Genomic DNA, 26,734 nt, shown 5'->3' on the forward strand with positions numbered 1-26,734 from the left:
ACATTGAATGTGCGCCTTCAGGCATTACAATTACCATTTGGGTAGCCTCCAACCTGATGGCACGAACATCAATTTCTCAAACTTCCAGTAATGCTACCTCCTCCCCCACCTTCACCATTTCCCATCCCCTTGTCCCTCTCTCATGTTATCTCCTTGCCCGCCCATCGCCTCCCTCTGGTGTTCCTCCCCTCACCCCCTTCCTCTTTCTTCCATGGCCTTCTGTCTCTTTCACCAATCAACTTCCTAGCTCTTTGCTTCATCCCTCCCCCTCCAAGTTTCACCTATCACCCGGTGTTTCTCTCTCACCTCCCCCACACCACCTTTCAAATCTACTCCTCCACACCCACCAAAGGGTTTCTGCCTGAAACGTCGACTGTACTTTTTCCCCTATAGGTGCCGCCTGACGCTCCAGCGTTTTGTGAGGTGCCCATGATGGAGCTGGCTGAGTTTACAACTTTCTGCAGCTTTTTCCAATCTTGTGCAGTGAGCTCTCTATAGCAGACGGAGATGTAACCAGTTACAATGCTCTCCGTAGTACATCTGTAGAAATTCCTGGGTGTCTTCGGTGACATACCAAATCTCCTCAAACTCCGAATGAAATCGAGCCGCTGTGTGCCTTCTTGGTGACTGCATCAACATGTTGGACCCAGGACAGAACTTCAGACATGCTGACACCCAGGAACTTGAACCTGCTCAACCTTTCCACTGATGACTCCTCACAAGGACTGCTTTCTCCACCTCCCACCTTTTCTGTCGGCCCCCACCCCCATGACTACAGTTATAGCTTTATCCCCTCTATTCGTAACTTCTGCATGCTAGACAGACACACTGATCGGTAAAGACAGTTGCTCACCTGCGTTTGCTCGTACAAAGTAAAACCTCCGCTTGAACCTGGCAGACACCAACCCAAAACACTGGCCACTTCCATCACCGTCAAACACAGTCGCCTTCTCGTCACTGCAAATCAGCCTCAAGGCATCCTGGACACCGATGCCACCATGCAGGGGGATCACAGCCACCAGGTGTGGGGGGCCGTCTCGACTGCCCAGACCCCGCTTCTCCGTCAGCACCTGGAGAAGGAACGTGTGCCAAACACTTCAACTTCTGCTATGGCCATCTCCGTGCACAGGGCAGCACGGTAGCCTTAACACTTCACAGTGTCAGCGATCTGAGTTCAATTCCCGCCACTGTCTGTAAGGAGTTTGTATGCTCTCCCTCCTCCCACAAAGACAAAAACAGTTCCTTTCCCCATACAGTAAGGCCGATCAGCGCCTCCACCCACTAACTCCACCACTACTTTATTATTTCCCGTCAGTCACATTACGAACAGCCTAGTGTCACTTAATGGATGTACAATGTAGACAGATTATCTCATGTATATTTATTGCGTGTTTATTATTATTATGGTGCTCATTAGCTTCTGTGTTTTATTTGTGCTGCATCAGGCAAGGAGTAACAATGATCTTGTTCTCCTTACATTTGTGTACACTAAACAATCTAAACAATATATGGGTTGGGTTAATGAGCTGTGGGAATGCTACGTTAGTGCCAGAAGCTTGGCAACACTTGCAGGCAGCGCGGCACGGCAGCAGCGGCCTTTCCGATCTGGTGTTACTTCAATTTAATTTTTAAATTTAATTTTAAGGCACAATTTTTGATTAGGGCACATGGATAACAGAGCGACTATCTACCATCGCCAGATACTGCTACAATACAGAGATCACCCAAAAACAAACCTTCACAAAGATCTGCTGGTTAAATTGCGCGACCTCGGCTTGCTGAGGGGATCGGGTTGCCAGACCTTGGAGTCGCCTGATGCCGGTGGCCGGAGGTGGAGACGTCGTAAGCGGTGTGTGAGGAAACTGCTGGAGTCAGTTATCAAGGATGTGATAACAGCACATTTGGAAAGCGGTGAAATGATCGGACAAAGTCAGCATGGATTTGTGAAAGGAAAATCATGTCTGACGAATCTCATAGAATTTTTTGAGGATGTAACTAGTAGAGTGGATAGGGGAGAACCAGTGGATGTGGTATATTTGGATTTTCAAAAGGCTTTTGACAAGGTCCCACATAGGAGATTAGTGTGCAAACTTAAAGCACACGGTATTGGGGGTAAGGTATTGGTGTGGGTGGAGAATTGGTTAGCAGACAGGAAGCAAAGAGTGGGAATAAACGGGACCTTTTCAGAATGGCAGGCGGTGACTAGTGGGGTACCGCAAGGCTCAGTGCTGGGACCCCAGTTGTTTACAATATATATTAATGACTTGGATGAGGGAATTAAATGCGGCATCTCCAAGTTTGCGGATGACACGAAGCTGGGTGGCAGTGTTAGCAGTGAGGAGGATGCTAAGAGGATGCAGGGTGACTTGGATAGGTTGGGTGAGTGGGCAAACTCATGGCAGATGCAATTTAATGTGGATAAATGTGAAGTTATCCACTTTGGTGGCAAAAATAGGAAAACAGATTATTATCTGAATGGTGGCCGATTAGGAAAAGGGGAGGTGCAACGAGACCTGGGTGTCATTATACACCAGTCATTGAAAGTGGGCATGCAGGTACAGCAGGCGGTGAAAAAGGCGAACGGTATGCTGGCATTTATAGCGAGAGGATTCGAGTACAGGAGCAGGGAGGTACTACTGCAGTTGTACAAGGCCTTGGTGAGACCACACCTGGAGTATTGTGTGCAGTTTTGGTCCCCTAATCTGAGGAAAGACATCTTTGCCATAGAGGGAGTACAAAGAAGGTTCACCAGATTGATTCCTGGGATGGCAGGTCTTTCATATGAAGAAAGACTGGATGAACTGGGCTTGTACTCGTTGGAATTTAGAAGATTGAGGGGGGATCTGATTGAAACGTATAAGATCCTAAAGGGATTGGACAGGCTAGATGCAGGAAGATTGTTCCCGATGTTGGGGAGGTCTAGAACGAGGGGTCACAGTTTGAGGATAGAGGGGAAGCCTTTTAGGACCGAGGTTAGGAAAAACTTCTTCACACAGAGAGTGGTGAATCTGTGGAATTCTCTGCCACAGCAAACTGTTGAGGCCAGTTCATTAGCTACGTTTAAAAGGAAGTTAGATATGGCCCTTGTGGCTACAGGGGTCAGGGGGTATGGAGGGAAGGCTGGGTTCTGAGTTGGATGATCAGCCATGATCATAATAAATGGCGGTGCAGGCTCGAAGGGCCGAATGGCCTACTCCTGCACCTATTTTCTATGTTTCTATGTTTCTATGAAATGGAAGCGAGGCATAAAGCAAACGCTAGCCGGCCGGCTCTCCCGTCCATTCTGTTCTCCAATGTCTGCTCCCTGGACAATAAGTTGGACTACATCCGACTCTAACGAAATACTCGGCGGGAGTACAGAGTCTGCTGTGCGTATGTTTTCACAGAAACGTGGCTGTCCGATGGAATCCCGGACGCCGCCATTCAGCTGGACGAGCTCGTCTTGTTTCGAGAGGACAGAGATGCAGCTCTTTCTGGTAAGACTCGCGGTGGCGGCTTGTGTGTTTCCATCAATACGGAATGGTGCAGGAACTCTGTGCTGGTTTCCAGATACTGCTCATCGCCAGTGGAGTTTGTGACTGTTAGATGCAGACCATTTTATTTGCCATGGGAATTCACCACTGTCCTTATAGTCGGCGTACATTCACCCCAGCGCTAATGCTAAGGAGGCGCTCTGTGAACTGTATGGGGCTATTAGCGAACTGCAGAACGCACACCCTGATGGACTGTTTATTGTCGCCGGAGATTTTAACCAAATTCCATCAGTATGTGGACTTTGCAACAAGAGGGGAGAACGCGTTGGACCTTGTTTACACAAACATTCCCAACGTGTACCGGGCGGAGCCCCTCCCCCACCTCGGTTACTCTGACCACATCTCTGTTATGCTAATCCCAGCATACAGACCGCTCGTCAGACACTCCAGACCAGTTCAGAAGCAGGTGAAAACCTGGCCAGCAGAAGCCATCTCTGCTCTTCAAGACTGCTTTGAGCACACTGACTGGCACATGTTCAAGGAGGCTGCAACCGATGGCGACTCTACCAACTTAGAGGAGTACACAGCATCAGCGACTAGCTACATCAGCAAGTGCATTGATGACGTCACTGTGGCCAAGACCATCACTACATGCGCTAACCAGAAGCCATGGATGACCGTGGAGGTTTGTGCGCTGCTGAAGACCCGTAACTTCGCCTTCAGAGCAGGTGACAAGGCAGCCCTAACAACAGCGAGGGCCAAACTGTCCCGGGCCATCAGAGAGGCAAAGTGTGCACACACCCAGTGAATCCACAGCCACTTCCAGGACAGCGGCACATGTGGAAGGGCATTCAGGACATCACCAACTACAAGGTAACACCACCTGCCTGAGCTGGTGATGCCTCCCTCCCAGATGTGAGGAAGACAACTCCTCCTCCCAATGACCAGGTGCTGTGTCTTACCATGGCCAATGTGAGGAGAACCCTGTGCAGGGTCAACCCACAGAAGGCTGCTGGACCAGACAATATTCCTGGCAGTGTGCTTAGAGGATGTGCAGACCAGCTAGCAGAGGTTCTCACTGACATCTTCAACATCTCTCTGAGCAGCGCCATCGTTCCTATGTGCTTCAAGGCCGCCACCATTGTCCCCGTGCTGAAGAAGTCTTCAGTGTCCTGCCTCAACGACTACCGTCCCGTTGCTCTCACATCCATCATCATGAAATGTTTCGAGAGGCTCGTCATGAGGTACATCAAGACCCTGCTGCTCCCCTCACTGGACCCCCTGCAGTTCATGTACTGTCCCAACCGTTCAACAGACGACGCCATTGCCATCAGCCTCCACCTGGCCCTAACACACCTGGACAAAAAAGACACTTCATAGACTTCAGTTCAGCATTCAACACAATCATTCCTCAGAAACTGATTGGAAAGCTGAGCCTACTGGGCCTGAACACCTCCCTCTGCAACTGGATCCTAGACTTCCTGACTGGGAGACCTCAGTCAGTCCGGATCGAGAGCAGCATCTCCAACACCGTCACACTGAGCACGGGGGCCCCCCAGGGCTGTGTGCTCAGTCCACTGCTGTTCACTCTGCTGACCCACGACTGTGCTGCAACACACAGCTCGAACCACATCATCAAGTTCACCGATGACACGACCGTGGTGGGTCTCATCAGCAAGAACGATGAGTCAGCATACAGAGAGGAGGTGCAGCGGCTAACAGACTGGTGCCGAGCCAACAACCTGTCTCTGAATGTGAACAAAACAAAAGAGATGGTTGTTGACTTCAGGAGGATACAGAACGACCACTCTCCGCTGAACATCGACGACTCCTCCATAGAGATCGTTAAGAGCACCAAATTTCTTGGTGTTCACCTGGCAGAGAATCTCACCTGGCCCCTCAACACCAGCTCCATAGCAAAGAAAGCCCAGCAGCGTCTCTACTTTCTGTGAAGGCTGAGAAAAGTCCATCTCCCACCCCCCATCCTCACCACATTCTACAGAGGTTGTATTGTGAGCATCCTGAGCAGCTGCATCACTGCCTGGTTCGGAAATAGCACCATCTCGGATCGCAAGACCCTGCAGCGGATAGTGAGGTCAGCTGAGATCATCGGGGTCTCTCTTCCCACCATTACAGACATTTACACCACATGTTGCATCCGTAAAGCAAACAGCATTGTGAAGGACCTCATGCACCCCTCATACAAACTCTTCTCCCTCCTGCCATCTGGCAAAAGGCACCGAAGCATTCGGGTTCTCACGACCAGAGTATGTAACAGTTTCTTCTTCTCAATACCCAGAACTGGACTGACACCAACCTACTGCCCTCTACTGTGCCTATTGTTTATTATTTATTGTAAAGCCTGCACTGTTTTGTGCACTTTATGCAGTCCTGGGTAGGTCGGTAGTCTGGTGTAGTTTTTGTGTTGTTTTACGTAGTTCAGTGTAGTTTTTGTATTGTTTCATGTAGTACCATGGTCCTGAAAAACGTCGTCTCATTTTTACTGTGTACTGTACCAGCAGTTAGGGTCGAAATGACAATAAAAAGTGAGTTGACTTGAGGCTGTCCCCAGCACATCCTCAGACTGTGTTGGTCATTGAGACAGACGACACATTTCACTCTGTGTTTCAATATACGTGTAACAAATAAATCCGACCTTCTCTTACTTGAGTCCTGGGCAGACTCAAACCTGGATTCTTGTTGGAGAATCTTAAGGGTTGTAACGTTGGCTGAGCTGGTGCGATAACGGGGCTGACTCACCGCCTCTCTACACTGCTGCCGCCGCTGGCTGGCATGATGCCTCCTGTCGTGTTTCCGCTGGTCCTTATTCGCTTTCTTACTAACGACCTTCACATCAACTCTGCCTGTGGACACAGCACAGTATCAGCACAGGACAGGGGCTGGGTGGAAGTAGCAAGGCTGGGACTGGGGCGTGGAGGTCGATCCAGGAGTTAGAGTGTTGTGGTAAAAGGAAAGCAGGAGTCAGGCTTCAAGGGTAGCTGGGGAGGTGGAGTGGGGCTTTTAGTGAGAAAGGAGCAGGGAGGGGCCAGTGGGTAAGGAGTACCTGGCTGGAGGAGAAGGATCTGAGAGTTGGGTGCTATGGTGCAAGACTGGTAAGAAATGGAGAAGACTGATTGGGCGGGGGGGGCGAGCTGAGGGCAGATGCAGGTGGAAATTGAGAACCAGTAGTGATTCAGTCAGGAGACAGTGATGAGAAAGAGTGGGAAGGGATGACAAGAGGCTGTTGGGGGTGAGGGCAAGGACATTGAGGGTTGAGAAGGAACGTGTGCTGGCTGTGGTTAGATTTGGGAGAGGCCAGGGTAAGACGAGAGAGGAAAGAAGGATGAGGGGCTGGGCCACGGAGGGCAGAGGGGGACAGGGAACCGAGGATCGGGGGGAGAGGAAAGGGGGACCGAGGGGAGAGGGTCGGGGGATAGAGGGGGACCGAGAATCAGGGGAGAGAGGGCCGGGGGACTGAGGATCAGGAGGGAGAGGGACGGGGGACTGAGGGGAGAGGGGAGAGGGACCGGGACCGGAGGGAGAGGGTCGGGGGACCGAGGATCAGGGGGGAGAGGGACGGGGGACCGAGGATCAGGGGGGACTGAGGGGAGAGGGACGGGGACCGAGGATCAGGGGGAAGAGGGACGGGGGACCGAGGATCAGGGGGGAGAGGGACGGGGGACCGAGGATCAGAGGGGAGAGGGATGGGGACCGAGGATCAGGGGGGAGAGGGACGGGGGATCGGGGGGAGAGGGATGGGGGATCGAGGGGAGAGGGACGGGGGATCGAGGGGAGAGGGTCGGGGACCGAGGGGACAGGGTCGGGGGACCGAGGATCAGGGGGGAGAGGGACGGGGGACCGAGGATCAGAGGGGAGAGGGACGGGGACCGAGGATCAGGGGGGAGAGGGACGGGGGATCGGGGGGAGAGGGATGGGGGATCGAGGGGAGAGGGACGGGGGATCGAGGGGAGAGGGTCGGGGACCGAGGGGACAGGTTCGGGGGACCGAGGATCAGGGGGGAGAGGGACGGGGGACCGAGGATCAGAGGGGAGAGGGACGGGGACCGAGGATCAGGGGGAAGAGGGACGGGGGACCGAGGATCAGGGGGGAGAGGGACGGGGGACCGAGGATCAGAGGGGAGAGGGATGGGGACCGAGGATCAGGGGGGAGAGGGACGGGGGATCGGGGGGAGAGGGATGGGGGATCGAGGGGAGAGGGACGGGGGATCGAGGGGAGAGGGTCGGGGACCGAGGGGACAGGTTCGGGGGACCGAGGATCAGGGGGGAGAGGGACGGGGACCGAGGATCAACGGGGGATCGGGGGGAGAGGGATGGGGGATCGAGGGGAGAGGGACGGGGATCGAGGGGAGAGGGACGGGGGATCGAGGGGACAGGGTCGGGGACCGAGGGGACAGGGTCGGGGGACCGAGGATCAGGGGGGAGAGGGACGGGGGATCGAGGAGAGAAGGTCGGGGGGAGAGGGACGGGGACCGAGGATCAGGGGGCTCCAGAGTCCCGGGACCAGGCCTTCCCCTCTACCTCTGTTCGCCCGCTCCACCGCGCCCTTGGTACGGTGCCGCCCCGCCTTGTGCGCCTTCTTGGGCCGATTGAGGGAACCGGGCCGATGCGTCTCCTGCTGCCCCATGCCGCCCGCCATCGCCATCGCCAGCGACGGCAAGAAGGGACCTGGCGCGCTGCACCCTGGGATGCCGGAGGACTGACGGGCGCCTCCAGCCTTTTCTTCGTTCGAGTGTCGCGTCCCCCGTGACGGGAATAAAGAACCAGCAGAGATGGAAAACTCTTTGGAGTCCAGTATTGCTATAAACTACTAATATTTATTAGTAACTACGCAATACAGTAATATAAATGAAGATAAATCAAACAGGTTAGCAATGATTATATATAAGTAGGTAAATCAGTGAGTGGAAATAGATGTATGAAAAAACCAAGCTTCTTCAAGTCTAGGGGTAAAAGGACAGTCTTACGATGCTGAGTAAAGTTCAGTTCAGTTCAGTTCGTGGTATTTAGTTGAATAGCGATGGAGAGAGAGAGTGTGAGTTGAGTCTTCAGGTCTTCTTCGGCACCGATGACCCCTTCTCCCATCTTCAACCCTCCTCTTCTTCATGGACTCCCCGCTCTGGTCTTCTGCCTGCTCTGGATCTCTTTATTGCCAACTGCCGACGGGACATCAACCGTTTCGACTTCACCGCACCTTGTCCCCATTCCAACCTCACTCCCTCCGAACCCTCTGCTCTCCACTCCCTCCGCACTAATCCTAACCTTATTATTAAACCTGCCGATAAGGGGGGTGCTGTTGTAGTCTGGCGTACTGACCTCTACCTTGCCGAGGCACAGCGACAACTCGCGGATACCTCCTCTTATTTACCCCTCGATCGTGACCCCACTAAGGAGCACCAGGCCATTGTCTCCCACACCATCACCGACTTTATCCACTCAGGGGATCTCCCATCCACTGCTCCCAACCTTATAGTTCCCACACCTTGCACTTCCCGTTTCTACCTCCTACCCAAGATCCACAAACCTGCCTGTCCTGGCCGACCTATTGTCTCAGCTTGCTCCTGCCCCACCGAACTCGTTTCTGCATACCTCGACACGGTTTTATCCCCCCTTGTTCAATCCCTTCCGACCTATGTTCGTGACACTTCTCACGCTCTTAAACTTTTCGATGATTTTAAGTTCCCTGGCCCCCACCGCTTTATTTTCACCATGGATGTCCAGTCTCTATATACTTCCATCCCCCACCAGGAAGGTCTCAAAGCTCTCCGCTACTTTTTGGGTTCCAGACCTAATCAGTTCCCCTCTACCACCACTCTGCTCCGTCTAGCGGAATAAGTCCTTACTCTTAATAATTTCTCCTTTTGCTCCTCCCACTTCCTCCAAACTAAAGGTGTAGCTATGGGCACCCGTGTGGGTCCGAGCTATGCCTGCCTTTTTGTTGGCTTTGTGGAACAATCTATGTTCCAAACCTATTCTGGTATCTGTCAACACACATCAAAGTTGCTGGTGAATGCAGCAGGCAAGGCAGCATCTCTAGGAAGAGGTACAGTCGACGTTTCAGGCCGAGACCCTTCGTCAGGACTAACTGAAGGAAGAGTTAGTAAGAGATTTGAAAGTGGGAGGGGGAGGAGGAGATCCAAAATGATAGGAGAAGACAGGAGGGGGAGGGATGGAGCCAAGAGCTGGACGGTGATTGGCAAAAGGGATATGAGAGGATCATGGGACAGGAGGCCTAGGGAGAAAGACAAGGGAGGGGGGGAAACCCAGAGGATGGGCAAGGGGTATAGTCAGAGGGACAGAGGGAGAAAAAGGAGAGTGAGAGAAAGAATGTGTGTATAAAAATAAATAACGGATGGGGTACGAGGGGAAGGTGGGGCATTAGCGGAAGTTAGAGAAGTCGATGTTCATGCCATCAGGTTGGAGGCTATCCAGACGGAAGATAAGGTGTTGTTCCTCCAACCTGAGTGTGGCTTCATCTTTACAGTAGAGGAGGCCATGGATAGACATATCAGAATGGGAATGGGATGTGGAATTAAAATGTGTGGCCACTGGGAGATCCTGCTTTCTCTGGCGGACAGAGCATAGGTGTTCAGCAAAGCGGTCTCCCAGTCTGCATCGGGTCTTGCCAATATATATAGAAGGCCACATCGGGAGCACCGGACGCAGTATATCACCCCAGCCGACTCACAGGTGAAGTGTTGCCTCACCTGGAAGGACTGTCTGGGGCCCTGAATGGTGGTAAGGGAGGAAGTGTATGGGCATGTGTAGCACTTGTTCCGCTTACAAGGATAAGTGCCAGGAGGGAGATCAGTGGGGAGGGATGGGGGGGGACGAATGGACAAGGGAGTCGCGTAGGGAGCGATCCCTGCAGAAAGTGGGGGGGGGGAGGGAAAGATGTGCTTAGCGGTGGGATCCCATTGGAGATGGCAGAAGTTACGGAGAATAATATGTTGGACCAGGAGGCTGGTGGGGTGGTAGGTGAGGACCAGGGGAACCCTATTCCTAGTGGGGTGGCGGGAGGATGGAGTGAGAGCAGATGTGTGTGAAATGGAGGAGATGTGTTTGAGAGCAGAGTTGATGGTGGAGGAAGGGAAGCCCCTTTCTTTAAAAAAGGACATCTCCCTCGTCGTGGAATGAAAAGCCTCATCTTGGCTCCATCCCTCCCCCTCCTCTCTTCTCCTATCATTTTGGATCTCCCCCTCCCCCTCCCACTTTCAAATCTCTTACTAACTCTTCCTTCAGTTAGTCCTGACGAAGGGTCTCAGCCTGAAACGTTGACTGTACCTCTTCCGAGAGATACTGCCTGGCCTGCTGCATTCACCAGCAACTTTTATGTGTGTTGCTTGAAATTCCAGCATGTGCAGAATTCCTGTTGTCTGGTATCTGTCCCCCACTTTTCCTTCGCTACATCGATGACTGCATTGGCGCTGCTTCCTGCACGCATGCTGAGCTCATTGACTTTATTAACTTTGCCTCCAACTTCCACCCTGCCCTCAAGTTTACCTGGTCCATTTCCGACACAGCCCTCCCCTTTCTAGATCTTTCTGTCTCTATCTCTGGAGACAGCTTATCTACTGATGTCTACTATAAGCCTACTGACTCTCACAGCTATCTGGACTATTCCTCTTCTCACCCTGTCTCTTGCAAAAATGCCATCCCCTTCTCGCAATTCCTCCGTCTCCGCTGCATCTGCTCTCAGGATGAGGCTTTTCATTCCAGGACGAGGGAGATGTCCTCCTTTTTTAAAGAAAGGGGCTTCCCTTCCTCCACCATCAACTCAGCTCTCAAACGCATCTCCCCCATTTCACGTACATCTGCTCTCACTCCATCCTCCCGCCACCCCACTAGGAATAGGGTTCCCCTGGTCCTCACCTACCACCCCACCAGCCTCCGGGTCCAACATATTATTCTCCGTAACTTCCGCCACCTCCAACGGGATCCCACCACTAAGCACATCTTTCCTTCCCCGCCCCACTCTGCTTTCCGCAGGGATCGCTCCCTACACGACTCCCTTGTCCATTCGTTCCCCCCCATCCCTCCCCACCGATCTCCCTCCTGGCACTTATCCTTGTAAGCGGAACAAGTGCTACACATGCCCATACACTTCCTCCCTTACCACCATTCAGGGCCCCAAACAGTCCTTCCAGGTGAGGCGACAATTCACCTGTGAGTCGGCTGGGGTGATATACTGCGTCCGGTGCTCCCAATTTGGCCTTCTATATATTGGCGAGACCTGACGCAGACTGGGAGACCGCTTTGCAGAACACCTACGCTCTGTCCGCCAGAGAAAGCAGGATCTCCCAGTGGCCACACATTTTAATTCCACATCCCATTCCCATTCTGACACGTCTATCCACGGCCTCCTCTACTGTAAAAATGAAGCCACACTCAGGTTGGAGGAATAACACCTTATATTCCGTCTGGGTAGCCTCCAACCTGATGGCATGAACATCGACTTCTCTAACTTCCGCTAATGCCCCACCTCCCCCTCATACCCCATCCGTTATTTATTTTTATACACACATTCTTTCTCTCACTCTCCTTTTTCTTCCTCTGTCCCTCTGACTATACCCCTTGCCCATCCTCTGGGTTCCGCCCATCCCTTTTCCTTCTCCCTGGGCCTCCTGTCCCATGATCCTCTCATATCCCTTTTGCCAATCACCTGTCCAGCTCTCGGCTCCATCCCTCCCCCTCCTGTCTTCTCCTATCATTTTGGATCTCCCCCTCCCCCTCCCACTTTCAAATCTCTTACTCACTCTTCCTTCAGTTAGTCCTGACGAAGGGTCTCGGGCCGAAACGTCGACTGTACCTCTTCCTACAGATGCTACCTGGCCTGCTGCGTTCACCAGCAACTTTGATGTGTGTTCCTTTCATTCCTGGAATCACTCTCCTGAGTGCCCTCTGAACCCTCTCTAATGCAACCACATCTGTTCTTAGACAAGGGGCCCAAAACTGCTCTCAGTACTCTGTGTGGTTCGACTAGTGCCTCAGCATTACGTCCTTGCTTGTATATTCTAGTCTTCTCGAACTGAATTTGCATTTGCCTTCCTTGCCAGCTGACGTACCTCTCTCAGTTCTGGTGAAGGGGTTTTAACCTGAAACATTGGCTCTTTCACCAGACACAATCTGACTTGCTGAAAGTCTCCAGCATTTTCTCAAGATTCATGTTTGCTTATTGAAGCACCTTCAATTACTCCAAAAGACTGAGGTTTGGTAAAATACTGAAAGGCTTTTATTCACTGTACAATATGACCTCCACAGTGAGTGACTGAGGGGGAGGGGCAAGGCGAAATCACCTTTATTCAGGACTCTGTGGGAGGAGCCACGGGGCAGTCAGCAGAGGGGTGTGTCCAGACAGGTAACCCAGTTACAACATATATATGAGGTTTACCACATTCACCCCTCCTTTTTTTTAAAAGAGTCCCGCGGGGTGAAGTGACTGACAATATTTACAAGAAGTATATTTACAGGTTAAGTCTATCAGGCGGTCGAGTCCGTCGCTGTGATCTACGTAGCACCGGCGATGGCGGTTGTGCTGGCTCCGGCCTGACTTCAGGTGTTAGCACGTTAGGCGTCGGTAATCCCCCGTGCGTGTGTGTCACGCCCGGTATGGGAGTGTCATGTGGTGTCTGTGTAGGGTTTGGGGTGCACAGTGTCTCGTAGGTACATACATTGGTGGGTACGGGGTCAATAATCACCACGGAGTGTTCAGGGTAGGGGCCCAGAGCTCCTGCGGGCGCCAGGTCGCGGATGGAGACCGTGTCCTCCTGCCCATCAGGTAAAACCACATAGGCATACTAGGGGTTCGCATGAAGTAAGTGAACCTTCTCGACTATTGGGGAGTATTTATTGATCCTCGCATGTTCCCGGAGCAGCACTGGCCCCGGGGACATCAGCCAAGTCGGTGGGGTGGTTCCAGTGGTCGATTTTCTGGGAAAAGAAAAGAGCTACTCATGAGGGGTGGCATTGGTGGCTGTGCATAACAGGGAGGGGACGGAGGGGAGTGCCTCGGGAAGGACCTCCTGCGAGCGAGAGACTGGCAGTCCCTTTGACCTGAGGTCTAAGAGTGTGGCTTTCCACACTGTGCCATTCTCCTTCTCTACCTGTCCATTCCCCCGGGGATTATAGCTCGTGGTCCTACTGGTTGCAATTCCCCTAGCCAGTAGATATTGGCGCAGCTCGTCACTCATAAACGAGGACCCTCTCTCACTGTGGATACAGCATGGGTATCCGAACGGAGTGAAGAGCTTGCGCAGGGCTTTTATAACTGATGTGGTAGTGGTGTCGGGGCAGGGGATGGCAAAGGGGAACCACGAGTACTCGTCGATAACGTTAAGAAAGTACACATTGCAGTCGGTGGAGGGAAGGGGGCCCTTAAAGTCAACACTCAGTCGCTCAAAGGGGCGGGTGGCCTTGATGAGTTTTACCTTTTTGGGTCGGTAGAAGTGCGGTTTGCACTCTGCGCAGACTTGGCAGTCCCTGGTCATCATCCTGATCTCCTCAAGGGAGTAAGGCAGGTTCCGGGCTTTCACGAAGTGGAAAAGCCGGGTGACTCCCGGGTGGCAAAGGTCTACATGTAAGGCGTATAGCCAGTCGATCTGCGCGCTGGCGCATGTTCCCCGGGATGGGGCATCGGAGGGCTCGTTGAGCTTCCCAGGCCTGTACATGATGTCATAGTTGTAGGTGGAGAGTTCGATTCTCCACCTCAGAATTTTATCATTTTTGATTTTGCTCCGCTACTGATTATTAAACATGAACGCGACTGAGCGCTGGTCAGTTAGCAGGGTGAACCTTTTGCTGGCAAGATAGTACCTCCAGTGCCTTATAGCTTCCACTATGGCCTGGGCCTCTTTCTCCACTGCGGAGTGCCGAATTTCAGGGCCTTGAAGGGTACAGGAGAAGAACGCCACTGGTCTTCCTGCCTGGTTGAGGGTAGCAGCCAGCGCAAAGTCGGAGGTGTCACTCTCTACTTGGAAGGGAATGGCCTCATCCACCGCATGCATTGCTGCTTTGGCAATGTCCCCTTTTATGCGGTTGAAGGCCACGCGGGCCTCGGCTGAGAGGGGGAATGTGGTGGACTTGACCAGGGGGCGGGCCTTGTCTGCATAGTTAGAGACCCATTGGGCGTAATATGAAAAGAAGCCCGGGCACCTTTTGAGGGCTCTGAGGGTATTGGGAAGAGGGAGTTCCAACAGGGGGCGCATACGGTCGGGGTCAGGGCCAATGACTCCATTCTCCACGACACACCCAAGGATAGCAAGTCGGGTGGTCCCGAATACACACTTGTCCTTGTTATAGGTGAGATTGAAAGCTTTGGCCGCTTGGAGAAATTTTTGGAGGTTGTTGTCGTGATCCTGCCGGTTGTGACTGCAGATGGTGATGTTACCCAGATATGGGAACGTGGCCTTCAGTTGGCACTGGTCCACCAACCGGTCCATTGCCCTCTGGAAGACAGATACACCATTCGTGACACTGAAGGGGACGTGCAGGAATTGATAAAGCCTGCCGTCCGCCTCGACGGCAGTGTAAGGGCGGTCCTCCCAGCGGATGGGGAGCTGATGGTAAGCGGATTTTAGGTCTATGGTCGAGTACACCTTGTACTGTACTATCTGATTGACCATATCCGCAATGCAGGGTAGAGGGTACGCGTCGAGCTGCGTGAACCTATTGATGGTCTGGCTATAGTCCACGACCATCCTATTCTTCTCCCCGTTCCGAACAACGACCACTTGGGCCCTCCAAGGACTTGTGCTTACCTCAATGACCCCCTCCCTGAGCAGCCGCTGCACCTCCGACTTAATGAAGGCTCTGTCCCCCGCACTGTACCTCCTGCTTTTAGTTGCCACAGGTTTACAGTCGGGGGTCAGGTTGGCGAACAGCGGTGGGGGAGGGATCTTGAGGGTAGAGAGGCCGCAAGTGGTGTCGGTAGTGCGGCAGTTGGCATGGTGTTGGGTGGGATGCGCGGGTCGGTGTGTGTGTGTGGTCAGTAGCGGGGTACGTGACATATCCCTACAAAACTGGGGATTTATGACAGTAATTGGTGGGAGGGGCCCATCATACTTCATTGTCACGCTTTTCAGGTGGCTCTGGAAGTCCAACCCCAATAGCACAGGGGCACACAGTTGAGGCAAGACCAGTAACGTAAAGTCCCGATATTCTGTGCCCTGCACCACTAGTGTCGCTACACAACCCCCCCCGGATGTCTGTTGTATGCGACCTGGAGGCCATGGTGACCCTCTGACTTACTGGCCGTATCATGAGTCCACAATACTGCACCGTGGCCGGGTGGATAAAACTCTCCGTGCTGCCTGTGTCAAACAGGCAGCTTGTCCTGTGCCCCTCCACCAGGATGTCCATCACTGACCTTGCGAGCTGGTGGGGAGCGCTTTGGTCAAGGGTCACGGAGGCCAGGGTTGAGTCACTGTCTTGGTCCGGCGCAGTGGGGTGCCCTGTGAGCACCCGTTGGTCGTAGGTGATGGGAGGTGGCGCCGACCAAGATGGCTGCCCCCATGTCTCGCACGTGGTAGTGGCGTGCAGGGAAGATGGCGGCCCCCATGTCTCGCATGTGGTGGCAGTGTGCAGGGAAGAAGGCGACCTCCACGACTCGCACGTGGCGCTGCTCGATCCCGCTCGCGGTTTGGACTTACAGACCTTGGCGAAGTGGCCCTTCTTTCCACAGCTGGAGCAGGTAGCTTGTCGGGCCGTGCAGCGTTTCTGGGGGTGCTTCTCCAGTCCGCAGAAGTAGCACTTCGCGGACTCACGACTGGCTGCAGCCGAGGTCGATTCGCCGGCGGGTTGCAGGGTCTGCGGCGCCCACGAGGCCATCGGGGTATCGCGTGCCTGGAGAGCCTCGGAGTTATGCAGAGCGGCCTCCAACGTATCAGCCAGCTCCATCGCCAAACTTAGGGTAAGATCGGCTTTTCCCAGCAGCCGCTGGCGCACGTACACTGACCTGGTCCCCGTAACGAAGGCGCCTCTCACTAGGAGTTCTGCATGCTGCACCACCGTCAGCTCCTGGCAATTGCAGGCCCGCACGAGCGTCCGTAGGGCCTGGACAAACTCAGCACTCGATTCCCCAGACCGTTGTTGCCATGTCGCTAAGCAATGTCGCGCATAGACGCTGTTTATCGGCCGCAGGTATTGTCTTTTGAGTGCGTTCATCGTGCTGTCGTAGTTCGGCTGGTCTCTGATCAGTGAATAGACCCGTGGACTGACCCTGGAGAGTAGAACTCTGCAATTCGCTACGGGGTCGGTCGCTTTAATCTCCTCTAGATACGCTTTGAAGCAGGCCAGCCAGAGTTCGAAAGCGTTTCCAGCGTCAGGCATTTGCGGATCGAGGTCTAATTTTTCTGGTCTCAGGGCCTGTTCCATGTTTTAAAATGTACAGCGAATAAAATTGAAGCACCTTCAATTAGTCCAAAAGACTGAGGTTGGGTAAAATACTGAAAGGCTTTTATTCGCTGTACAATACGACCTGCATGGTGAGTGTCTGCCCCCGGACTGAGGGGGAGGGGCAAGGCAAACACCTTTATACAGGAATCTGTGGGAGGAGCCACAGGGGCAGTCAGCAGAGGGGTGTGTCCAGACAGGTAGCCGAGTTACAACATATATACATGGTTTACCACACTTATCATGTGTGCATCAAAGCATACAGAGAAATCTATCGTTCGGATTAACAACCAACACACCCAGAGGTGTGCTGGCGGCAGTCTGAGTTCCTGTGCCCATACAGCATACTGACAGTGCTCAGTACAACAACACACAACACAACAGCAAAACAGACCCCCATTCCCCTCTTCCACACACACACACACACTCACTCACTCACTCACTCACACACACCACACACACACACACACACACAAACACACACACACACACACACACACACTCTCTGTCTCACACACACACACACACACACACTCTCTGTCTCACACACACACACACACACACACACACACTCTCTGTCTCACACACACACACACACAAACACACACACACACTCAAACTCACACATACTCAATCACACACACACACACACTCTCTGTCTCACACACACACACACACACACACACACACACACACACACACACACTCAATCACACACACACACACACACACAAACACACACACACTCAATCACACACACACACACACACACACACACACACACACACACAAACACACACACACTCAATCACACACACACACACACACACACACACACACACTCCTCTAACGCCAGGACACAGTGATCGCAGCTTCGGCCTCAGACTTGGATTGGGAATTGGAGTTGCAGACACCCACAGAAATTCACAGTTTGATTTTGAATGACAAATATCCGCAAAAGGAGGCGTCCATCATTAAGAACCCCCGTCACCCAGGACATGCCCTCTTCTCATTGCTACCATCAAGTTGGAGGTACAGGAGCCTGAAGACACACACCCAACATTTCAGGATTGGCTTCAGGTATGGATAGAGGATTGGTTAACCAGTAGAAAGTGGAGAATTGGGATACATGGGTGTTACTCTGGTTGGCAATCAGTGGTGAGCGTTGGGCCGCAGGGGCTGGTGCTGGGCCCCTGTTCATGATGCACATTAACGATCTGGAAGAGGGGACCGAGTGTGGTGTATCGAAGTTTGCTGATGATACTAAATTGAGTGGACAAACAGATTGTGCAGAAGTTATGGAGAGTCCAGAGACAGAGAGATAGATATTATAAGTGAGTGGGCAAGGATCTAGCAGATGGAGGACAATGTTGGTAAATGCGAAGCCATCCACTTTGGAAAGAATAATGAAAGAGCAGATTATTATATAAATGGCAAAAAAAAATTGCAGCATGCTGCTATGCAGAGGTTCTTAGAGTGCTTGTACATGAATCATAAAAGGTTGGTTTGCAGGTGCAGCAGGCTATTAAGAAGGCAAATTGAATGTTGGCCTTCATTGCTAGAGGGATTGAATTTAAGAGCAGGGAGGTTATGCTGCAACTGTACAGGGTACTGGTGAGGCCACACCTGGAGTACTGTGTGCAGTTCTGGTCTCCTTACTTGAGGAAGGATATACTGGCTTTGGAGGAAGTGCAGAGGAGAGTTGTCAGGTTGATTCCAGAGATGAGGGGGTTAGACTATGAGGAGAGATTGAGTCACCTGGGACTATACTCACTGGAATTCAGAAGAATGAGAGGAGATCTTATAGAAACATATAAAATTATGAAAGGGATAGATAAGATAGAGAAAGAAAAGTTCTTTCCACTGGTAGGTGAGACTAGAACTAGGGGACATAGCCTCAAGATTCGGGGGAGTAAATTTAGGATGGAGAGGAGGAGGAACTGCTTTTCCCAGAGAGTGGTGAGTCTGTGAAATTCTCTGCCCAATGAAGCAGTGGAGGCTACCTCAGTAAATATAATTAAGACAAGGTTGGATAGATTTTTGCATAGTAGGGGAATTAACGGTTATGGGGAAAAGGCAGGTAGGTGGAGATGAGTCCATGGTCAGATCAGCCATGATCTTATTGAATGGTGGAGCAGGCTCGACAGGCCAGATGGCCTACTCCTGCTCCTATATGTTAAGTTCTTATGGCTTCATCCCCTGTGCCATCCGATTTCTGAATGGACACTGAACTCATGAACACTACCTCACTATTTTATTACATATTGCAATGTACTGCTGCCACAAATCAACAAATTTCACAACGAATGCCAGAGGCACTGAACCTGATTCTGATACAATGCAAGCAGCGTTTTAAATTTTCTACCTGTGTCATAAGTGCACCTGAATAGTTGATCATTTATTTGTGGTGGTATTACTGTATGTGTTAGGTGTGTGAGCTGTATGTACTGTGTTGTGCACCTTGGCCTGGAGGAACATGCTCTCATTTGGTGGTATATGTGTGTACATCTGAGTGACAAAAACTAAACTTGAGGGTGGAGGTGGAGGTGCCTGACCGGGTGGATAGGTAAGTAATTGACCCTTCGTACGGAGAATGGATGGGGAGGGGGAGCTGATGGACAAGTGGGAAAGAGAATGTTGCAGGAATAAAGGGAGGTGAGGAGTGGATAACGAGACTGATGTGATCACTGAGCTAGGAGACAGTGCATCCTTCTGTGCTGGTATTGTAATTTCTGTCTGATCACATTGTTGTAACATTGACACTGACAGGCAGAGGTGCAGCTTTACAACCGCACACCCGGTTTTACACACGGTGAGAAGCTAAGAACAGTCTTTCACACACAGCTCATCTGGAACCAGCTGCTATCCTCAGACAACAGCCCCACACCGAGCAGCAACACCATCCACACCTCACCTGCCTGGGCATGCCAAACCACTTTCCACTGCCCAGGTAAATCAGTAACCCAGTGCAAGGGACAGCAGCCAGCCACCAAGATTAAAGATTTAAAGATTATCTTTACTTATCACATTTACATTGAAACATCAAAACACATAAAGAAAAGGCATCATTTGCGTCAACAACCGACACAGCCTGGGGATTGTGCTGGGACATCCTACAAGTGTGGTCACACTTCCCACACCAACATTGCATGCCCACAACCCTAACCAATGGAATGTGGGAGGAAACCAGAACAGCCGAAGGAAACCCATGTGGTCTCAGGGAGAACATACAAACTCCTGACAGACTGCGGCAGGAATTGCACCCCGATCGGTGATCGCTGGCACTGTAACAGCATTATGCCCACCACTATGCCACAGTGCCACCCATCTGTGGGCACAGGGTCATAGCCGGCAATATTGAGGTCCCATGCACAGCCTCCCTGCATGTGGGCACGGGTCTCCACTGGAGTCAGTCGCCAGGTTTGAGAAGACTCCAGCAATTTTCTGCAGATGTACCATGGAGAGCATTCGAACTGGTTACATCGCCATCTGCCATGCAGCCAGCAACGCACAGGATCAGGGAAAGCCGCAGAGGGCTATAGACACAGCCAGCTTCACCATGGCCACGAGCCTCCCAGCATCAAGGCCTTTAAAAAGGCGATGGCTCAAGGTGGCATCCATTATTGGGGACTCTCACCACCCAGGTCATGCCCTATTCTCCTCACTACCACCAGCGAGGACATACAGCAGGGATTTCCAACCTATGTTATGCCACAGAGCAGGGGGTCCGTGGACTCCAGATGGGAACCCCTGAGGTGTAGGATCCTCAAGACCCACACTCAACGCTTTAGGAACAGCTTCTTCCCCTCCGCCATCAGATTTCTGAAAGGTCCACGATCCTATGAGAATTACATCACTATTTTGGTCTCCTTTTGCATGATATATTTTTTATATACATTGAAATTTATAGTTTTTTCATATATTGCATGGTAGTGCAGTCACAAAACAACACGTTTCATGACGTATGCTGGTAGTTCTGAGGGACCGTGTACACGCCGAGTGTTGCTGGTTACAGGTCACGTTCTGTCCACACTGTGGGCGAAGGTTGGGACCTGACGTAGGCGGGGGATGGGCGGTGAGAGGAAGATCAAGGTCTACATCAGACCGAATCGAACCAGCCCATGACAGGGGTCTCCGTGTGGTGGGGGTGAGGCAGACTCCAGCGAGCAGAGGTGTTCCGCTGTGCAGACGGCACAAAGCAGTCCTCCACTTGGATGTAATCCTTTCAAAAGAAAGATTGCAGAGTTAGTCAGGTTGCCACCGAGTGATCTGCTCACAATGGGAGCCCCTCATCTTGCTCGCCAAGGGACACATCACCGAGGATCCCGTCACTGACAGATCTGCTCACCCAGGAATCCGTCACCGTGCGAGCTGATCACTGAGGAACCCACCACTGACGGAAACCCCCCGCACATGACAACACCTCCCCCCACCCCACTTGTAACATATCCACCTCGAGAGTACAGACCCTGAGGGTGTTCACCCTCCCTGGGGACAGACCCTGGGGGTGTTCACCCTCCCTGGGGACAGACCCTGAGGGTGTTCACCCTCCCTGGGACATTCCCTGAGGGTGTTCTCCCTCCCTGGGGACAGACCCTGAGGGTGTTCACCCTCCCTGGGACATTTCCTGAGGGTGTTCACCCTCCCTGGGGACAGACCCCAGGGTGTTCTCTCTCTCTGGGACATTCCCTGAGGGTGTTCACCCTCCATGGGGACATTCCCTGAGGGTGTTCTCCCTCCCTGGGACATTCCCTGAGGGTGTTCTCCCTCCATGGGGACAGACCCTGAGGATGTTCACCCTCCCTGGGACATTCCCTGAGGGTGTTCTCCCTCCCTGGGGACAGACCCCAGGGTGTTCTCTCTCTCTGGTATTGGTGTTCTCATATCCCAGGTCCTGATGGTCCCGACACACTCTTGCAGACAAATTGTGCAGATCAGTTATTCAGAGCCAGACTCAATCCAGCAGCCACAGGAACCACTGGATGAGATGGCAGCAGGTGGGATGTAACCACATCGCTACCCCTGCCCACCAACATGGGCTGCCGGCAACGGTGGTGGAGGTGGATACGATGGGGTCTTTAAGACACTTTCCGGTAGTACATGGAGCTTAGTAAAATAGAGGGCTATGGGTAAGCCTAGTAATTTCTAAGTTAGGGACATGTTTGACACAACTTTGAGGGCCGAATGGGCTGTATTGTGCTGTAGGTTTTCTATGTTTCTAACATCCCACCATTGTTTAATGCAGCTTCTATCTCCCCCCATTCCTGGTGTCTGGTGATTCGACCCAGGGTGGACCAGGGTCATTGTTGGGTCAGGATGCCTCTAGTGCGGTGAGCTCAGTCCTCAGCCTGGTGTCCAGTCTGATAGCCCAACAGGCTCGGTTGTTAAATGGCCACCTCCCCACTTACTGCGTCGTTCTCCACCAGATCCTCCAGGTACTTGGTGATGTCACTGAACGGCGGCCGCTCCTCGTGTCTGTCTGTCCAGCAGTAACCCATCACCTCGTACCTGCAGAGACACAGGAACCCCTGGGTAACCATAAGACCACAAGCCATAGGAGCAAATTTAGCCAATTGGCCCTCAGATCTCCCCCACCATTCCTTCATAGCTGCTCAAACACATTCTTCTGCTTTCTCTCCTTAACCTTTGACACCCTAACCAATCAAGAACCTATTAACCTCTGCTTAAAATATGCCCAATGACTTGGCCTCCAGTCACATGTGGCAATGAATTCCATGGATTCACCATCCTCTGGCTAAAGAAATTCCTCCTCATCTCCGTTCTAAATGGATGTCCCTCTGTTCTGAGGCTGTGCCCTCCGGTCCCGGACTCCCTTCCCCTCCCCCTCCACTAATGGAAACATCCTCGCACATCCACTCTATCCAGGCCTTTCAATATTCGATTGTTTTAAAACATAGAAACATAGAAACATAGAAAATAGGTGCAGGAGTAGGCCATTTGGCCCTTCGAGCCTGCACCGCCATTTATTATGATCATGGCTGATCATCCAACTCAGAACCCAGCCTTCCCTCCATACCCCCTGACCCCTGTAGCCACAAGGGCCATATCTAACTTCCTTTTAAACATAGCTAATGAACTGGCCTCAACAGTTTGCTGTGGCAGAGAATTCCACAGATTCACCACTCTCTGTGTGAAGAAGTTTTTCCTAATCTCGGTCCTAAAAGGCTTCCCCTCTATCCTCAAACTGTGACCCCTCGTTCTGGACCTCCCCAACATCGGGAACAATCTTCCCGCATCTAGCCTGTCCAATCCCTTTAGGATCTTATACGTTTCAATCAGATCCCCCCTCAATCTTCTAAATTCCAACGAGTACAAGCCCAGTACAGTCCAGAGTCATCAAATGATCCTCATATGTTAACCCTTTCATTCCCTGAATAATTCTCATGACTTTCCTGAGGTGAACATTCCCATAACCTTTCACCGCTGACCCACAACCCCACCCTCTCACCCTACCCCAGGGTGGGTGCACATCGTCAGGACAGGTTGTAGTTCCTGCTTCAGTGTCTGAGGGGGCAACTCCTGACGTTGGAGTGCATTTGAGCCCTGTTCCCCAGATTCTGAGTCAGGAGGGATGTGGAGTGGTGGTCCTGCTTGTTGTTCGGTCGTCAGGTGGGGGGAGGGGTGGATTGATATACAAAATTTATTTATTTATCACTTGTACAGCGCATCAAAACATACACCAACATTTATCTTTTTACCCTAACGACCAAAACGACAGAAGTATGTACTGAGGGCAGCCTGCTAAAGTCTCCACATTCTGGTGCTAAACTAGCAAAAACAACAGAACAAAGCAACAACAGCAAAACAAACCCATTTCTCACACACGTACCACACACACACACACACACACACACACACACACACACACACGTACCACACACACACACAGAAACACAGAGGCAGGCGCGCACACACCTCCCACCCTGGGCCTCGTGCCCTGGCTATTGACTTTGGACTCACATGGACCTCTGACCCTGGGATGCTGTCGGACCTCCTGTCTCCCGCCGACACAAACCTCTGAGTTGAGGACTTGTTGATCTTGGTCCTCAGCGCCTGGTGACCCACCCTCTGGGGAGTGTTGCCCTTCAAGCACAGAGTGCTTCAACTCTGAACCCTGACTTTTCATTTACTGCCCCTGACCCATAACTCCCCCTTCATCCCTGTCCCTAAACCCTAATCTGACATTTAACTCCCCATATCCCTGTCTCTCAACCCAAATCTGACATTTAACTCCCCACATCCCTGTCCCTAAACCCTAATCTGACCTCTAACTCCTCCACATCCCTGTCCCTAAACCCTAATCTGACCTCTAACTCCTCACATCCCTGTCCGTAAACCCTAATCTGACCTCTATCTCCCCCACATCTCTGTTCCTGAACCCTAATCTGACCTTTAACTCCACATGTCCCTGTCCATAAACCCTAATCTGACAACTGACATCCACATTCCTGTCCATAAACCCTAATCTGCCCTCTAACTCCTCCACATCCCTGTCCATAAACCCTAATCTGACGTTTATCTCCCCCACATCTCTGTTCCTGAACCCTAATCTGACTTTTAACCCCTCATGTCCCTGAACCACAACCTGTCCCATGATTCCCCATGCTGTCCCCAACCCTTCAAAATCTGAAAAAGCAACTGAGCTGCAAGCTCGAGGGATATAACTGTACCCTGTGTCCCCACAGAGAGAGAACGTGCGGTCCATGGCTGTCTGGGGGATGGCTGAGATCAGACTGTACCTTGGACCACTGCACATGGCTGGAGAGGGTTGGAGAGTCCACGAAGAGTGAGAGTACTTACAACTCTTGTCGGCACTGCTGGGGGGCCTTCATCTTGTATCCAGAACAGATGTTGTACACCACCTCCTTGGCTGACTCGAACTCCGGGTAGGGGGAGCTCCCTGTGGCAGGAATGGAACCAGGGTCAATGGGGACCTACGGCAGAAGCATCTGCGGGACTGAACCCGAGATCAGCCCACCCAGGAATGCCACATGATGTCAGCATTGTACTGGGCAGTGGACAGTGTTTGAGTCCAGTGGGTTAGTGTCCTGGGCACAGTGGTGTGGGTTATCATTACCAGAACACAGACCCAGTGTCGGCACCCTGAGCTGGGCAGGAGAATGAATCGGGTGGGGAGGGGCACAATGAACAGAGAGGTACCCTCACCAGCACCGACACAGTTGTCCACAACCACGGGAGACTGGGAGACCGCTTTGCTAAACATCTACGCTCTGTCCGCCAGAGAAAGCAGGATCTCCCAGTGGCCACACATTTTAATTCCACATCCCATTCCCATTCTGACATGTCTATCCATGGCCTCCTCTACTGTAAAGATGAAGCCACACTCAGGTTGGAGGAACAACACCTTATATTCTGTCTGGGTAGCCTCCAACCTGATGGCATGAACATCGACTTCTCTAACTTCCGCTAAGGCCCCACCTCCCCCTCGTACCCCATCTGTTACTCATTTTTATGCACACATTCTTTCTCTCACTCTCCTTTTTCTCCCTCTGTCCCTCTGAATATACCCCTTGCCCATCCTCTGGGTCCCCCCCCCACGTCTTCCTTCCCGGACCTCCTGTCCCATGATCCTCTCGTATCCCCTTTTGCCTATCACCTGTCCAGCTCTTGGCTCCATCCCTCCCCCTCCTGTCTTCTCCTATCATTTTGGATCTCCCCCTCCCCCTCCAGCTTTCAAATCCCTTACTCACTCTTCCTTCAGTTAGTCCTGACGAAGGGTCTCGGCCTGAAACATCGACTGTACCTCTTCCTACAGATGCTGCCCGGCCTGCTGCGTTCACCAGCAACTTTGATGTATGTTGGAGGAAGTAGGGACTGCTTTGGGGGGAGGAGGGCCGTGAATTGGGGTGTGAGTATGAAGGGGCAGAAGGAGGGATGAATGGGGGACAGAGAGAGAGGAATAAGGGTGCAAATGGGGGTACAGGAGGTTGGGGATGGAGGGCAAGATGGAGTGGTGTAAGAGGGAGAGTGGAGGGAGGAATGAGGGATGGATTGATGGTGTGGATGGAAGGAGGGAGGTAATGTAGAGTGACTAGCAGCAGTGGAATGCACAAGAGAGGGGTGGTGAGTGGAGGGAAGTGAGTGAGGGGGAGAAAGATGTGCAGCGGATAAGTAATGATTCAGTGATGAGTGATGGGGGTGGAATTGGGATTGAGGGACCAGAGGGGACGATCTCCAGAGTTCCACGGAACGTGCTCTTACCCAGACTATAGAGCTCCCAGAGCAGAATCCCAAATGCCCAGACGTCTCCCTGCAGATTGTAAGTCCCGTCAGTGAAGTATTCCGGGGGGTACCAACGGAACGGGATGCTGAAGTTCTGCACAAAGCAGTTAAACTTTAAAATCACTGGATGCAGATCTGTCACTATAGAACACCGGGGGTACGGTACCGGTGAGGACGGGTCTGTCAGTGTGTCACACCGGGGGTACGGTACCGGTGAGGACGGGTCTGTCAGTGTGTCACACCGGGGTGCGGTACCGGTGGGGACGGGTCTGTCAGTGTGTCACACCGGGGTGCGGTACCGGTGAGGACGGGTCTGTCAGTGTGTCACACCGGGGGTACGGTACCGGTGGGGTCGGGTCTGTCAGTGTGTCACACCGGGGATACGGTACCGGTGGGGACGGGTCTGTCAGTGTGTCACACCGGGGTGCGGTACCGGTGAGGACGGGTCTGTCAGTGTTTCACACCGGGGGTACGGTACCGGTGGGGACGGGTCTGTCACTATATACTGTAACAACGAAAATGCTTTTTATGATGAGAAATTGTTGGTGAAATTAAAGTAATTTTGTTTCATTGAACTGTGAATACTGTATC

General features: G+C 52.3%; 2 protein-coding genes across 2 annotated transcripts in view; both read right to left on the reverse strand.

Annotated features, from left to right (window-relative positions):
- tsr1 (TSR1 ribosome maturation factor) overlaps positions 1-8,144 on the reverse strand; it is a 45,111-nt gene extending 36,967 nt beyond the window's left edge. The window contains exons 1-3 of the mRNA XM_063031193.1: positions 8,012-8,144; positions 6,234-6,337; positions 854-1,070 (exon numbers count right to left, since the gene is read on the reverse strand). Of these exons, the coding sequence (XP_062887263.1) occupies positions 854-1,070; positions 6,234-6,337; positions 8,012-8,135 (445 nt within the window). The 5' untranslated portion in view covers positions 8,136-8,144. The remainder of the gene's footprint in view (positions 1-853; positions 1,071-6,233; positions 6,338-8,011) is intronic.
- Positions 8,145-19,952: 11,808 nt separating this feature from the next.
- Positions 19,953-26,734, reverse strand: part of si:ch211-167j9.5 (tyrosine kinase receptor Cad96Ca) — a 34,117-nt gene continuing 27,335 nt past the window's right edge. The window contains exons 9-12 of the mRNA XM_063031109.1: positions 26,123-26,237; positions 24,701-24,800; positions 22,288-22,387; positions 19,953-21,101 (exon numbers count right to left, since the gene is read on the reverse strand). Of these exons, the coding sequence (XP_062887179.1) occupies positions 20,979-21,101; positions 22,288-22,387; positions 24,701-24,800; positions 26,123-26,237 (438 nt within the window). The 3' untranslated portion in view covers positions 19,953-20,978. The remainder of the gene's footprint in view (positions 21,102-22,287; positions 22,388-24,700; positions 24,801-26,122; positions 26,238-26,734) is intronic.

This window comes from Mobula hypostoma, chromosome 23 (assembly GCF_963921235.1).
Source record: "Mobula hypostoma chromosome 23, sMobHyp1.1, whole genome shotgun sequence".
Classification (NCBI taxonomy): domain Eukaryota; kingdom Metazoa; phylum Chordata; class Chondrichthyes; order Myliobatiformes; family Myliobatidae; genus Mobula; species Mobula hypostoma.